We start from the raw sequence: 14,831 nt of genomic DNA, 5'->3' as shown, positions 1-14,831 counted from the left end.
ATAATTTAATATCCACTATTCTCATAGTAGAAGCATCTGTTTTTAAACCCCAAAATATTTTTTTCCAGTTGCACAGAAGCATGATGATTACTGGGTTGATTTTTGTTGTCATTGCTTTCATCGTAATATTTGTTCACAAAGATGGATGGAACTACGTAAGTAACACAATATATTAAATAAATAATCACAAGAAACTGAAGTGGTATAAGATATTACCGGATTAAAAACTTCGTTTGTTACAAAAATATATAAATAGGAAATAACACATTTACGTTTAAAAAGTTTTGAAAATGGGCGCTTTTTTTCGAGGGTTTGAAACATGACTGTTATTTCGCGTTATATATTTTTTAAAGGAGAACGAAGATTTTAATAAGATAATACAATATGTTAAATACTTCTATGTACCAAAAATAGCGTTATTCATATTCTCTTCAAATTATTAGAAAGTGTAGTAACATATGTTTTAACAAAATTGTATCAATATTCCCATTAATTACAATCATATTCAAAAATATAATAATTATTGTTGATAAATATATAACTGATTTAATATAATAAAGTTGTATCGAATTCGACTTTTAATGCAAGCCATCATTATTTGAATTTACATTTTAAGCCATTTAGTTGTGTGTATTATAGTTCATATTCAAATCTAATTATTTTTTCATTCAGATGAAGTTAATAACGAGCATTTTTAAATTTTTAAAAATTGCTCTTTTTTTTTCTCCAAGGATTGAGAAATTAAATTTTGTTTCTGATTAAGATGTAAAAAATAATCTATGCAAAAATAATCGATTTATAACAGTATTATTATTATTAAATCAATTTTATAATAAAGTATGAACGTTTGCCAATGTTTTTAAGTATAAGTTGAAACTTTTAAAAATGGGAAAGATAGAAAAAGTGGGTTTTGCGTTAACACTTGTACGGGGTAAAATCCTTGAGCAACTTGAAACCAGTTATCAAAAAAATATCTATTTTATACTAAGATAATTGCTGTCACTGTTTTCGTTCGATTTCTTACAAATATTAACAAGACATATCTTACTAACACACTTTTATTTTAAGTTTATAATTTCACTTAAACCAGACTTTTGGAAAAATGTCCCATTCCAAGTTTATTCTCCAATTTGATTTATGAACGAACTAACGTGTGAAGGAAAATACATAATAGTATTCACACTTTTAAGCATTTGAGTCGAATTGGATAAAACTTAATAAAATTGATTAAACGTTATAAAATTGATTTTATTTTGTAACCAGCGTTGAACAACAGACTCATTTTTGAGTTAACGACTATCAATGTTCAATTCCGCAGCCTTGTAATTTTGAACTCAACCCAGAATAGAAGACAATCCAGATAAATAAACAAGGGGATTCCTGGATCAAGCATTGGAACAAATTAACCTTCGTAGAGGACTTGCTGAGAGAACTAACTCACATTTGCGGTTTATTTGACGACAAGGGGGTTCTAACCCATGATCCATCTGCTACTAAGGATATTTTATGTTATCATTACGGTCGATGAAAGCCTGGAGCGAAATTCGCATCGACCAACCGTCGCTAGGATTCGAACCTGAGAGTCAGCTCATTCGGAGGAGGAAATTCTATCGTCTAAGCCCCAGCTACCCATAAAATTGATTGTAGTTATTTTGACTTTAATTATAAAACAATTGTTTTGATAAGATAGAATTTTTAAGTTTACGAAAGCTTTATCTCGGGATAAGGCATATATTGAAAGTTATATATCTTAATTACTTATATGAGCTCTAACTTTTACTTGTAGAGCAAGGCAAACAGATTTAAATACATTTTAGTGCATTTTGCAAAAATTAAAATAGTCATACTGTTTTTTGTTCAACCAATAATCGGTAAACAAAATTCAAGGAAGGAAATTAATTTAGGTCTTATGTTGCAACTTTTAATTCACAGAAACAAAAAAATAATTAAGGATTTGTAAGTAAACGGAAAACATATTGATGAAATCCATTTAAATAGTATAAATTTGTCTTAATTTCAGGCAACTAAAAACCCTCACGCCATCTTAGGTTGCATTGCCACAGGTTTAGGTCTATTACAGGTAAGAAGTCATTTTTTTCTTCAATTTCATAAATTCGTAGCTAAAAATTCGTATTTAAAAGTGTTTTTGTTGTAATTATTGTTTTATTTTAATTATTTTTTAAACCATTATACACTGAAACCATGTGAAAAGAGTTCCACTAATTTGATAAATGCTAGAGAAAAATTAGATTTACTTTTTTTGGTTATAACATTTGAGTTTGTGCTAATTCTAATTGACATCAAATAAAATCTCTCAAGACATGATTTACAATCAGATATGCATTGTAATGCTTGAAAAAAGGTTAATATTTTAATGCATATATATGTGAAAATCAATAAATTAATAACTATTTTTTAGCCAATCATGGCAGCTTTCCGTCCATCACCTGAAGATTCAAAGCGTCCCCTTTTCAACTTGTTTCATTGGCTTGTGGGAAACACAGCTCATCTAATTGCAAGTAAGATCATTTTGCTTTCTTTACGAATAAATTTTTTTTAAGTCTAATTTTGCAACAAAATATTTTTTGCAGTGAAATTTTTTAAAACTAAATATGTTAAGTACTTTGACATTATTCAGAAACTCTTTCTGTTTTTTGACTAATCCTCTAATTAAAAGTTTCATCTTTATAGGAGTGTATTAGTTCTATTTCGTTTATACACAGTGAGACCTGTGGTGTAATTTCTCTCCGAATTTGGCGTTACAGAATTTAAAAAATTGTGCGAAGGAACACCTTATTTTAAATTAACGCCAAATAGAGCGTTTATATATACTTTAAAAGGTATAGATTTGCAGTTATATCTTAACGAAAATAATAGACGATGCTTACATTTAACTCGCGGGTATAAACACCATTTTTGAATTATCTTCGCTTTTTAAAATGCCAATTTCGGCATACTTTGCTACAGATATTCTTAGTTAAATATTTGCTATGTATACTTTTGAGTGCGAAATATCTTGAATTTGTTGTCTTACAAACCGCTATATACATGCAAAAGCATTTTTAATCTTTGAGTTTGACTCATTCCGTAGTTTTGTTTTACATATTAATATATTCATTCATTTAAGCTGTCGGGCAAATTATTTTTTATATATTTCTTCCCGGAAGTGAACATGAAGATAAAGAATTTTTGGCATTTTAGGTAGACTAGGAAAAGTGTCAGCGTAGGAAATACTTGTCAATTGCTCTTAAAAACATCAGTGCAGAGAATAACGGGCAACTATACACCGGGTAAAGCCCCTAAGATATGAAACATTAATATAAGAAATATGTGACAATTGCCCTTATCTTTATGAAAATATCAATGTCAGGATTATAGGGCAATGGCCTTTGGCGTTCAAGGAAATGGCATGGTAGGGAATAGTGGGCAATACTACTGTGCCTTTTCATAACATTTACCAAAATACATGATTATTATTATTAATAACCAAATTAATCAGGATAGTAATTGCGTGGGCCAGTGCCCTGTATTCTTTGCAATGACTTTGTTTCTCATCAGTCCTTGGTGTGAAACCCGGGAAAGAATGTATAAAAATAATCTTATTCCAAATTGCCCTATCTTCCCTCATCTTCAAAAGAAATGAAAACTCCATTCCAATAAGGAAGTAGTTTGGAATTGCAGGGCTAGTTCGAAAAAGGTTCTGGTTTCTGAATAATATTGTATATTTTTCGCAAGGTAGAATTGTATTTAACAATATTTAAGAAGTTGCTTTTATTTGTTTACTTTGCCTTTCAATATTTCTTCATTTTTATGGAAAAATAATGTGAGAAAATTATTTGCTATTACCAGAAGTATTTTTACATCTTTTATTAATCTAGCTTGGTTTCATTTTATTATATAACTATGTTGATTAACTTTCCTTTATAATTTGAGGCAGTTATCTCCGAAAAGTCCAATAAAACTGACCTGGTCTTTTTTTCTTCTAAATATCATTTATTGCATTCTCTTCAACTTTTCTCTGTGTTTTTGTCATAAATGTTAATGAAAATTGTGCATGGGGAAATCATTAGTTTTAAGGAGGACCCCCAATGTAAAAAAAATACTTGCTTCAAATTGCTCTGGAAAAATAAATTTTCCAAGTACCATTTTTGTGTAATTTGAGATTTTGTTCATGTGAACAAATGAGAAAGATACAGTGAAAAGTTAGTTATACTAAAAAGTATTCACCATCAGTTACTTGTTCCGAAATATTAGAATTTTTTAAATATTTTTTGTTCAGATTATTTTACCTCGTCATATGAAGTGCTTGGAACAATATGATGTGTCTTTTCCAAAGGTGATAAGTAAGGCCCGGATTTTGATGACATTTGCATTTTTTTGCATTTTTTGCATTTTTGGACATTTTTTGTCTTTTAGAGCATTTTTTTAGATTTATAGGGCATTTTTTTTTAAATTTTTGGGCGTATTTTGCATTTTAATGCATTTTTTAAAGTTTTTTGTTAATTTTTCCAATTTTTATTATTTTTTATCAATTTTCATTATTACACTGGCTTCCAAACAATGAAGAAAATCTATAGGATATTAACAGGTGAAGCAAAATCTTTTCAAATTGAAGAAGAATTGTCAGTAAGTGAGACCGTCTTTTTCAAGTACGCACCTATAACATCAGTAGACGTTGAAAGAAGCTTCTGCAGGAATGAAAATTTACTTTCAGACAAGAGACGCTCGTTTACATTTCAAATTATCAAAAAACATTTAATAATCCAATGTAATTCTGATATTTAGTAATATTATGAGATGGAAGTTGTTATATCCATTAAAGTTTCTATACAAAATAAAAATATTTTGGTGTCAATATATTTTCCTTTTTTTGTTATTTTAGGATATAAAACATATTTTTCAAACTTTAATGAGCGTAGAACAAGTATTGCATTGTTTTATATTTTTTAAATGACTCATAATAATTTTAAAGTGCAAAACATATTTTTAATTCAATATTTTTACTTTATTTATGGCATTTTTTGCGCAATTTTTGCATTTTTAAGGCCATCTTTTGCCCTTTTTAAGGGCATTTTTTGCACTTTTTAAGGGCATTAGTTGAGATTTTTTAGGTCATCAAAATCCGGGCTTTGGTGATAAGATAACACCAAACTATTATTTCATATTTTTTCCAAATAGAAACTTTCCAGAGCTTTCATTATATAAGAGTAAAATATGTCAAAACATCTTATCACCTGCTTAAAATTTGCCGTGTTTTTTAAACCAAAACTGCTTTTCTGAACAATTTGAAATTTTATAAATATACTGATTCAAACTCTTCATGCATAAAATATGCATAAAAAAATATAATAAAAAAATTTAATAACATTTTTAATTCCTGTAAGAGTATTCAAGAAATCATTTAGAATCTGTGTTATATATTAGCTATTTCATTGAAAGTAAATAGGCAAAATATTTCGTATTCTAATTATTGTTATATAAATTTTTAATGAAACTTCAAACTATTTTTCTTGCAGTTATCACCATATTTTTCGCTGTGTCATTAGAATCCTCAGGTCTAAAGGAAAGCTTTTACTGGGTCATGGCTATTTTTGTGGTCCTACATCTACTTTTCCACTTTTTATTCCAAATGATAGCTTGGTCTGCAAGCAAGAAAAGTTAGTATAAATCATTTGAGTTAATATGGTCAATTTAACTATTTTTATTTAAAACCTCTCGACAAAACAAAATGGCCTTTTTTTTTAATGTTTGCTCTTTCAAAGAAAAATTTGAATTTTAACTCTGACTTTAATTAAATATTTCGATTTTTAACAATTTTAAAACATTTTTTCATGGTGTTTTACGCATACGTGAAAAGTTATTTTGCTTTTTTAAAAAGAATTTCTAAAATGGGAAGAGGACCTACAATCTATGAGCAAAAATTTAGTTTTGATTTTAATCTTAATTTCAATTTTTCGATATTTCTATGAATAAAATACAATTGACTGTGGTTTTAAAATATCGAGTTGATATTAGTGCATTTTAACTGAAATTAAATGTAAAACCACATTTCGTTACTCTGACAATGTGAACAGCTTAAACAAGTATGATAATAATTAAACCGCACTGCAAAAAATGGATGATCAAATTTCACAAAAATTTACTTGTTTTTGACGAAGCTGTTGTCTGGTGCATGCTCCTAGCAAACATTTCTTTAAAGTGGCGAAATAGGTATCTTAACTTATTTTATAACCGTTGTTGAACAGCTGACCCAGTTTTAGGTTTACAACTACCAATGTTCAACTCCGTAGCCTTGTATTTTTAAATCTAATCCAGAAGACGAGGGAACTCCTGGATCAAGTAATGGGAGAAGTTTGCATTCGTGGAGGGCTTTTTGATAGAACTAACTCGCATTTGCATTACATGGTAAGGAAAACAACGAAAACCTCCCACTGTTAGCCTGACGGCAAGAAGACTCTATCCCATTATCCGTCTACCGCTGGGTATATTTTGCGTCAGCACTGTATTCGGTGCAAACCGGGTGCGGAATTCATATCAATCAGTCATCGCTGGGATTCGAACACGATTCACTTCATTAGAAGTCGCACACTCTGTCCCCTGAGCCATCACGGCTCTAACGAAATAACTATCGTCATTTCTCTGAGGAAACGAATTTTGTCAAAATTAAAGGAATATTAGCAGCACCTAATCAATCTAGCTTTTCTTATAATCACTTTGTCGTGGACATCATATAGGTGAGTTAATGCAGCCCAAACAACACAAGGACAGATAAAACAAAGAGATGAATTATACACATGCCCGAAGCGGTATTCAAAGCTTCTGGTACTATATTCCTGGTACGAGGCCAACTCTTTGACCACCATACAGTAGAGCTCGGTTTGTATCGTCACTCTATTTTTGATGGTCTTGTCTTAATTCTAGTTTCGTCCTTCTAGTTAACAGTATTCCACAATGCACTGCGATGAAGTTCCGATTTAAGGAAACATTTTCGTCATATATTTGAGAGCTCACGTTTCGTTACAAATAGCGTGATTTCGTGGCAAAATTATTCTAAAGATCAATGAAATACAGATCAGGGATTGCTAAATCGTCAAAAGTGAGAGTTCGTTTTAATTTGCTTTGCAATAAAGTAACTTCCTTTTTTACTTCTTTTTTGCTTTAGAAAATGAAATGAAGATGATGGAAATGAGTTCAAGAACTGGAAATAACACGCCAAGTAATGATCCAGAAAAGAATCAAAAAGTAAGAATTAAATATTCTTCTTCATGATCTTTATCCAATTTCCCCCATAATATAACAGTCTGTATTCATAATGCAAACTCTTAGAGATATCGCTCTCTTTTAGTCCTAATAATTAGTAAAACAATGTGACCAAACGCATATCATAGTAGCGTTACATAAGCCTACATTTTATAGAGCAGAAACTCTAAAAATTATAATTACTATAATTGTAAATTTCATTCAGGTTATAATGTCATTTTGAGCAAAGTGCGACAAGAATAAATGTTGTGTTTAATGATTATCATTATATTTGAGCACCTATCAGGAGCGTTGCTTCCTTTTTCTAAAATCCAATTCGTCTCTCGAGGTACCTTTACCCGTCAAACACAAATGCCTCTCATAATCTTAAGATACTTTAGTGCCCTTTCCTCCTTTTTTCCGCCAAATACGAATTAATATGATCTTGAGATACTTTAGCTTTCCTTCCTTCTCTCGTCAAACATGAATAAATCTCATTATATATTACTAAATACCTCAAGATCGTCTTTTTTCTTGTCAAACTTAGAACCAGTGACCGTGAGATATTCTAGTGGGATTCGCTCATTTTGTTTCTCGAACACCGATGGTTCTCGAGAGCCAGAGATATTCTAATGATTCAGAGACCCTATGATCTCGAGATATCTTTAATAGTTTTACTTTTGCATTGAACTGCGATACTACAGCTTCAAAACACAATCTTTACCTCCTTTTTTTGTCGAATTTAGTTATTAACATTATTCATTCAGAGTATGCTATGTATAGTTTAGTATATTTTCACTGATTCTGGTTTTTGCATCTTTAACGTTACATTATTAAGCAGGGTATGCGGTAAAGACCACAATAAGCATTTTTTGAATCCTGACGAAAATAGTAGGGGGGAGAAAGACACATTGAGGATCACAAAGCGAAAAAAAAAAAACTAAAAAGTATCAAAATCAATAAAATAACTATCCACACAAAATCTACAGTAGTAGAAGGTACGTGGTATAAACGTCGAAACAATTTCAATTTGAGGTTAAAACTTGAACGTATGTTAAGTAGTCGTCTTTCAACTGTACAATCAAACAATCTTATTCATTATTCTATCTGCCTTCCTGTTCTACGATTTATCAGATTTAGATAGTGTGGCCTTTACGGAAAACCCTACATTAAACTAAATACAAGGGACTCTAGTATTTTTAATAAATATTAACTATATTTCATTCAAGATTCATTTTTATTGCATTCGTTTCGAATTATAAAGTAAAAGAAAGCATAAAGGTCGCCCTTATCATCAGTAATCAATATTAGTGTATAACCTACATTTTTTAAAATGTTTATTCCATTCAATTCATTACAATTTATCTTTTCTCTTAAGTATTATTTACTTCATATGATTCATTACTTTCTTTTCAGCATGACGCCTTTCGAGTATTGCTGTTTTGTGTTTACAGTATATTTCTGGTCATAGTTCTTCTCGTATTGTACTCATTGATTGGAATTGCGTGATGTATTCATTAATTTGTAGAAACTGCACTGTAGTTGTCTGTGCTTTTTCTTTATTGCAACCAAACCTTGAAGGATTCAAAAAGTGTTTAATATAATGTTTGTATATTAGTTTTAAGGCATTTTTCATGCTTATGCATGGCGTAACTTGAATTAACTGCAGTTAAATTTCCTTTTTGAGAAATAAATAAAGCAGTATAAAATTCTCTTATTTTGTTTAAAATAGAGATTAATTAATCAAGATTATAAAATTTTATATTCGTTATGAATATAAAATTTTATATTCATTATGAATATAACTATTGGCGTTCACAGTATATTACAAAATGTGAATACACAACTATGATAACAATTTTTTGTGTTTAACCCTTAAAATTATATTCAAATTTACCTATTTTGTAAATACTATGTACAACGTTCTTTTATCTCCATTTTCATTCATACATGCATAATTTTATTTTATTCATCATCATTTTATAACATACACATTAAAAAAATTTTTTTACATCATTTTGCAAACATTACGAGGTATTTTTTAAATTTTAATTATCGAAATGTAAGTATATTTTTCTTTCACATTTTTGATTATTTATATATTTTTGTATGAAAACTTTTATTTAAATCGAGATCATATTTGCTGCCATAATGCGCCCAATTATTTTGTAATATGCTATTAATAATGCATTTTATGACATATATAAATCAGTTTTTGGTACATTTTAGATTTTTTGCAAATTTTTTAAATGTTTTATTCGCATTTTTAAGAATGTAATATTATAAAATGAAATGCTTAACGCACAATGTTTAAAATATTTGCCCAAATATATTTAGAAAAAGTAAGAGAACAATTCAGAAAATTGTGACAGTTGAAAATTAAAGATGCGTTTGCTTTTGTTACTAATTTTAATTAATGTACCTTTTTATAAATATTGATAAAACTTGTTTTTATTATAATAATAACTGAAAACAATGTATTACATTCTCCTCAATTAAATATGAATAAAATTTTCTGATTTTGGTTGTTATTTTTTGACATACATTATTTCATAACCAAAAAGTATTTTATACCTGTTATTGAACATAATCACACAGTTAATGGTAAATACCAAAGCTAGGATGTTTACAACTTAAAAGTATACATCAAAAATGATCATAAAATAAAAATGGAAAAAGAAAGAATTTTTAGAAAATGCTCCATATTGAATTTTTATTTAAATAATTTAAATTGTGACTCGCATTTAAAAATTTAAATTAAATAGGAATTTTATGAGTAAAATAAAATGCAAGTAACTAAATAGGAATTTTCTTAATTTTTAATGACAATTATCAAGAGCACCAGAATTTCATTGTATTATCTAATGTTTCAAACTGGAACATTGCCTATTATTCAAAAACAAACTCACTATTAAAAAAAACTTTGTTCAACATCAACGCATGTTATTCAAAATAACAAAATACAAATTTATAAATGAACTTAAAATGAAAAACTACATACAAAATTCAAAAAAAAAATAATCTAAAAAGTGAACTTATGACCAAAAAAAAAAAAAAAAACTCTGAATAGTGTCCTATAAAGAAAGAAATAACCAACTATGTCGAAAAAAATTATCATAGCTCTCTAATTACATAGAATTTGTTTTTGACCACCAATATTCAGACTTTTATATTTTATAAATACAAATAAACTTGATGAGAATTGATCAAATGAATGCATTCATAATGAATAATAGTTGCCTCTTCTTGGCCCAAGCTAACCATTGCTGTTACTTACATTCATGTATAAATAAAGCCTTCTTCATCGGTGTTTTTAATATTTTTTATAGTTATCAGCAGACTGCCGGACGCATTATAGATAGGAATGTAATTTCCCATTGACATTATATTCTTGATGAATTTGGTGTGAAGTAAATTTTCCACGAAATTACAAAGGGTGAGTTTATGAAATACAGTTTATGGATGGTTGAACTGTAAAGATTAGTGCAGATGGCGCTAGGGTTGAAAACTTCGTCAGGGTATTATTTACAATTGATTTTTACGTCTAGGCTTGAAAAAACGCGCAATCCAATTGTTTTCAATATGACTCGTTCTTTCAATCGAACTTTCAAAGAAACAAACCACAAATGAATTCGGAAGACTACGCAAGCTTGCTTTGATGCTACCCAAAAAGTAAAAAAACTGTGTATTTTGAACAAATATAGCCAAATAAGGTATAATAATCAAAACATGACTAACCTTATACTTTATTTATACTGTGATATAACTTTTCTCAAATTTGGTTTAGGCACACGACCTTACGAATTTATAAATTTCAGATAACTCTAATGAATGGTAAGTACTTAGAGTCCATTCAATTTTAGATTAATATAGCAGAATTAATTTATAACAACAAAATGAAGCATTAATCTGTGAGCTGTGTGTGTGTGTGTCTCTCTCCTGTAACTCTAGAACCGTTTGTTCCAAAATCCTGAAATTTACACAGCGGCTGCAAAGAGAAAATTTAGCTCCTGATTCTTAAATTTGTCCGAAATTTTCAATTCGGTAGTTCGTTCGGTAGAACCACGTAAAAAATGAAATTTTTTCATTGGCTACGATTCACCTGTGATAAAAATGAGACTTCTGTAGATAATTTTCTTTCTCTCAAATATTTTAAAGATTACAACAGTGATATTTGTTAGCTTACAGCTCTCACTAAAAAAATGGAGTTAATTTGCACTTTCCTTAATATTTAATTGTTTTTTATTGGATGTTAGATAAAATTAATTCGCGATCGCAACGCTTGAAAGTGCCCTCTAGCGGGTATTATCTTTTCAAGCTTTCATTTATTTAGTTTTCATTTAGTTCCATTAGAAATATTGGCAGAGTAGGACGCCATTTTTTTAGCAGCAAATAAGATGCAAAATTTCCCTAGAAAAAGGGAGAAGAACTTGAAAAAAAAATGACCCAGAGCATTGGCAAATCTTTCTGAAACAGAACACGCCCAATATTTGAAGAATAATTTCTCAATAATTTTTACCTTTCTATTATCAACAAACATGCAACCGATAACTTTCGATTTCGTGATCGCACACTGTTACAGATGTGTGTATTACGGTAATATATATATATATTTTATTTTTCTGCTTCAATTCATTACAAGTCAACATTGCTTAACGTTCAGAACGTGCGGAACTGTTATAGTGATAGAATATTCTTCTTTATAGAATAGTATATATTTCTGAATCTATATAATTCGGAAAACAACAATAAAGAATCATCCGAATTACTTGAAATATTATCATTTGTGTTGATTATTCATAATTTTTTTTTTATCGTTTTCTTGGTAAGTATTTTTTAATTTTGAAATTTCAACTAAAATTGAGCTATTCTATTAAGTTACATATTGAAATTCATATCGAGATCTTACAATAATAAAATTTTGTTGTGTGGTAAGTGATCTAAAAGTGATGAAGGGATAATCTATGCATATATATATTTGAAAATAAAATTTTCAAACGAAGAATATTTCATTTGGAATTCTCCGGATTTATAAAGCAAGTAAGTGTTATGACTTTTGTAATAAAAAATTTACTTGTAAATAACTTTTTTTCCTAATTTGATGATAGTTCTCGACAGAATGGTTTTCTAAGTCTGACTAAGAACTTTAAGACTAGAAAGAAGAAACAATATGAAATTTTTTTATTTCAATAGGAGGAATTTTTAGAATCAATTTCTTATCATAAGCATTTTTTATTTTACGTTCTTTTAGTTTGTAAATAATGATTTTTAATTGAAACTTTAAATTTTCTGATAAAAATTGTTCTCAAAAACAATTTTTCACAAAATTAAATGGTATAACATTACGTGTTTTTGTACACTTTTTGCATGATTTTAATGTTTGAAGTAATATGATGCAGAAAATTATGGAATGCAGAATTTAAATAGACCTTTCACGGATCATTAAATTTAGCAGAATGATTTCTCAGGCACTAGGTTTTAACTCGAATTACAAGATTTTTTACAAATATTTTCCGATGTGTTTCGGATGTTCCTCCTTTAAAAAAAAGATATTCCACTTTGTTTTCACTTGCATACGAAAGAATATCATACATTTTTCTTTTTTAAATTTAATAAGCCACAATGAAGAAGGAACACTGTAGAAATCTCCAGTGCAACTAATGATCCTGTTGTTCTGCTAGCAGGAATTCGCCTCCAATAGCAACGCCCCCTATAGGTCGTTGCGTTTGCGAATGATCAGCTTCAACATGATAATATAGGCGTATTATGTCAACAAGTTAGTATTCCTAAAGTTATTTGAGACCGTGTATTTATTTTATTTATAGTTCTGCTTTAAAACATGAATCTATAAAATTAAATAGTTTAAAATAAACAGTAATTGAGAAAAATTATGTTATGTATTGAAAAGAAAAAATTAATAAGGAAATAGTATTTATTCATAGAGGAGAAGCATAAAAAAATTGTCATATTATTATTGAGATCAATCATGCTTAATTAGATTATCTGTTAAGTAATAATTTAATTTAAAAAATAAAGTTTGATCTAAGAAGCAAAATTAATGAAGAAACAGTACTTATTCTTTTAGAGGACCATGAAAATTTGCTATACTATTATTGACTCCAAAGAGGCTTTGTTATTTTTGGTTATCTGTATAAATTAAAAAAAAAACTTAAGATGTGTACTAAAAAGAAAAATTAAGGAGGAAATTATACTAATTCGCTTAAGAGAAACTCAAAATAATCAAACTGTTAAAGATGCCAATGATGTTTAAATAATTTTGGTATTAAGTACTAATTGTAATTAAACATAAGCCATGTTAAAAGCAATATTAATTGAAAAATGGTACTAAACCGATTAAGCGAAGAGTGAAAAATCGCCAAACTATTATTGATGCCAATAATGTTTAATTTTGGTAATAAGTACTAAATGAAAATATGTTATGTATATGCTTTGCACTATGAAGTAAATTTAATAGAGAAGTGGTACTAAATAGTTTAGAAGAAATATAAAAAATCTCCATATCATTATTGACGCAAATGATACTTAGTTTTGGTAACAGGCACTACGGGAATTATGGTAATTGGTGCAATTTTAATCGGTACTAAATCTATAAATATAGACACAAATAAATTCTATTTGTATGTTTGATACCTATTAAAACTGTATTAATGCTGGGGAGCTTTAATATATATATATATATATATAAATGCCATTCATACATTTCATGTTTGAANTAGGTATTGAATATAGGGGAGAGTCTGGTAGCCCCGCCCACTTAAGGAGTATTGCTTATATTTCTGTATAATACTGAGTTATAATCAATATTTTTGCATGTTTCTATTGTTTTATCATCTAATTAAATAATGCAAAAAGAATAAACCAAAAAAGAATAGTTTAACTTAAAAAAATAGAAATTTAAAGAAGCATGTTTTTCAGCTGTTTTCAAAATGTGTCGGGTAGCCCCAACCAGTTACAAAAATTAGGTTTTTTGACCGTTTTTTCAGGTGTAAATGAAAATGACCAATGTATTGACAATTCGCGATCGCAACGCTCGAGTACGCCGTCTAGCGGGAGCCTGTAAATATCGGACATTAATTTATCACGTTTTCATTTAGTTCCATCAAAGTCATTGACTGAATCAGACGCCATTTTTTAGCAGCAAATAAGAAACAAAATTTCCCTAAGGAAAAGGCCGAAGAACTTGAAAAAAATCTCCAGAATATTAGTAAATCTTTCAGGAACAGAACACGCCAAACATTTGAAGAAAAATTCCTCAATAATTTTTAATTTCTATTATCAACAAACTTGCAACTGACTTCCGATTTCGGATACTGTTACAGATGTGTGTATTAAGGTAAAATGCATTTCTTCTGTCTTCAATTCATAACGAATTAAAGTGAAGTCAACATTGCTTTCGTCATTCCAGTGAATAAATATGAATTCAGAACATACAGAATTGTAATAGTTATAGCATATTCTTCTTCGTAATAGAATAGTATATATTTCTGTATCCATATAATTCGGAAAACAACAATAAAAAATTATCCAAGTTACTTGAAATAGTGCCATTTGTGCTGATTCTTAATTAATTT

The 14,831-nt window shown here is 28.7% G+C and overlaps 2 protein-coding genes across 6 annotated transcripts in view; one reads left to right on the top strand and one right to left on the bottom strand.

Moving 5' to 3' along the window:
* Positions 1–9,770, top strand: part of LOC107457100 (putative ferric-chelate reductase 1 homolog) — an 85,879-nt gene extending 76,109 nt beyond the window's left edge. For all 5 annotated transcript variants that reach the window (XM_016075168.4, XM_071181484.1, XM_071181483.1 and 2 more), the window contains exons 11-16: positions 69–155; positions 2,021–2,080; positions 2,420–2,519; positions 5,517–5,657; positions 7,163–7,242; positions 8,656–9,770. In XM_016075168.4, the coding sequence (XP_015930654.1) occupies positions 69–155; positions 2,021–2,080; positions 2,420–2,519; positions 5,517–5,657; positions 7,163–7,242; positions 8,656–8,748 (561 nt within the window). In that variant the 3' untranslated portion in view covers positions 8,749–9,770. The remainder of the gene's footprint in view (positions 1–68; positions 156–2,020; positions 2,081–2,419; positions 2,520–5,516; positions 5,658–7,162; positions 7,243–8,655) is intronic.
* LOC107437395 (uncharacterized) overlaps positions 1–14,831 on the bottom strand; it is a 548,903-nt gene that overhangs the window by 524,216 nt on the left and 9,856 nt on the right. The window lies entirely within an intron of this gene.

This window comes from Parasteatoda tepidariorum, chromosome 5 (genome assembly GCF_043381705.1).
Source record: "Parasteatoda tepidariorum isolate YZ-2023 chromosome 5, CAS_Ptep_4.0, whole genome shotgun sequence".
Lineage (NCBI taxonomy): Eukaryota > Metazoa > Arthropoda > Arachnida > Araneae > Theridiidae > Parasteatoda > Parasteatoda tepidariorum.
Note: the sequence above shows the minus strand (reverse complement) of the source record. Positions and strands in the feature narration are given on the sequence as shown.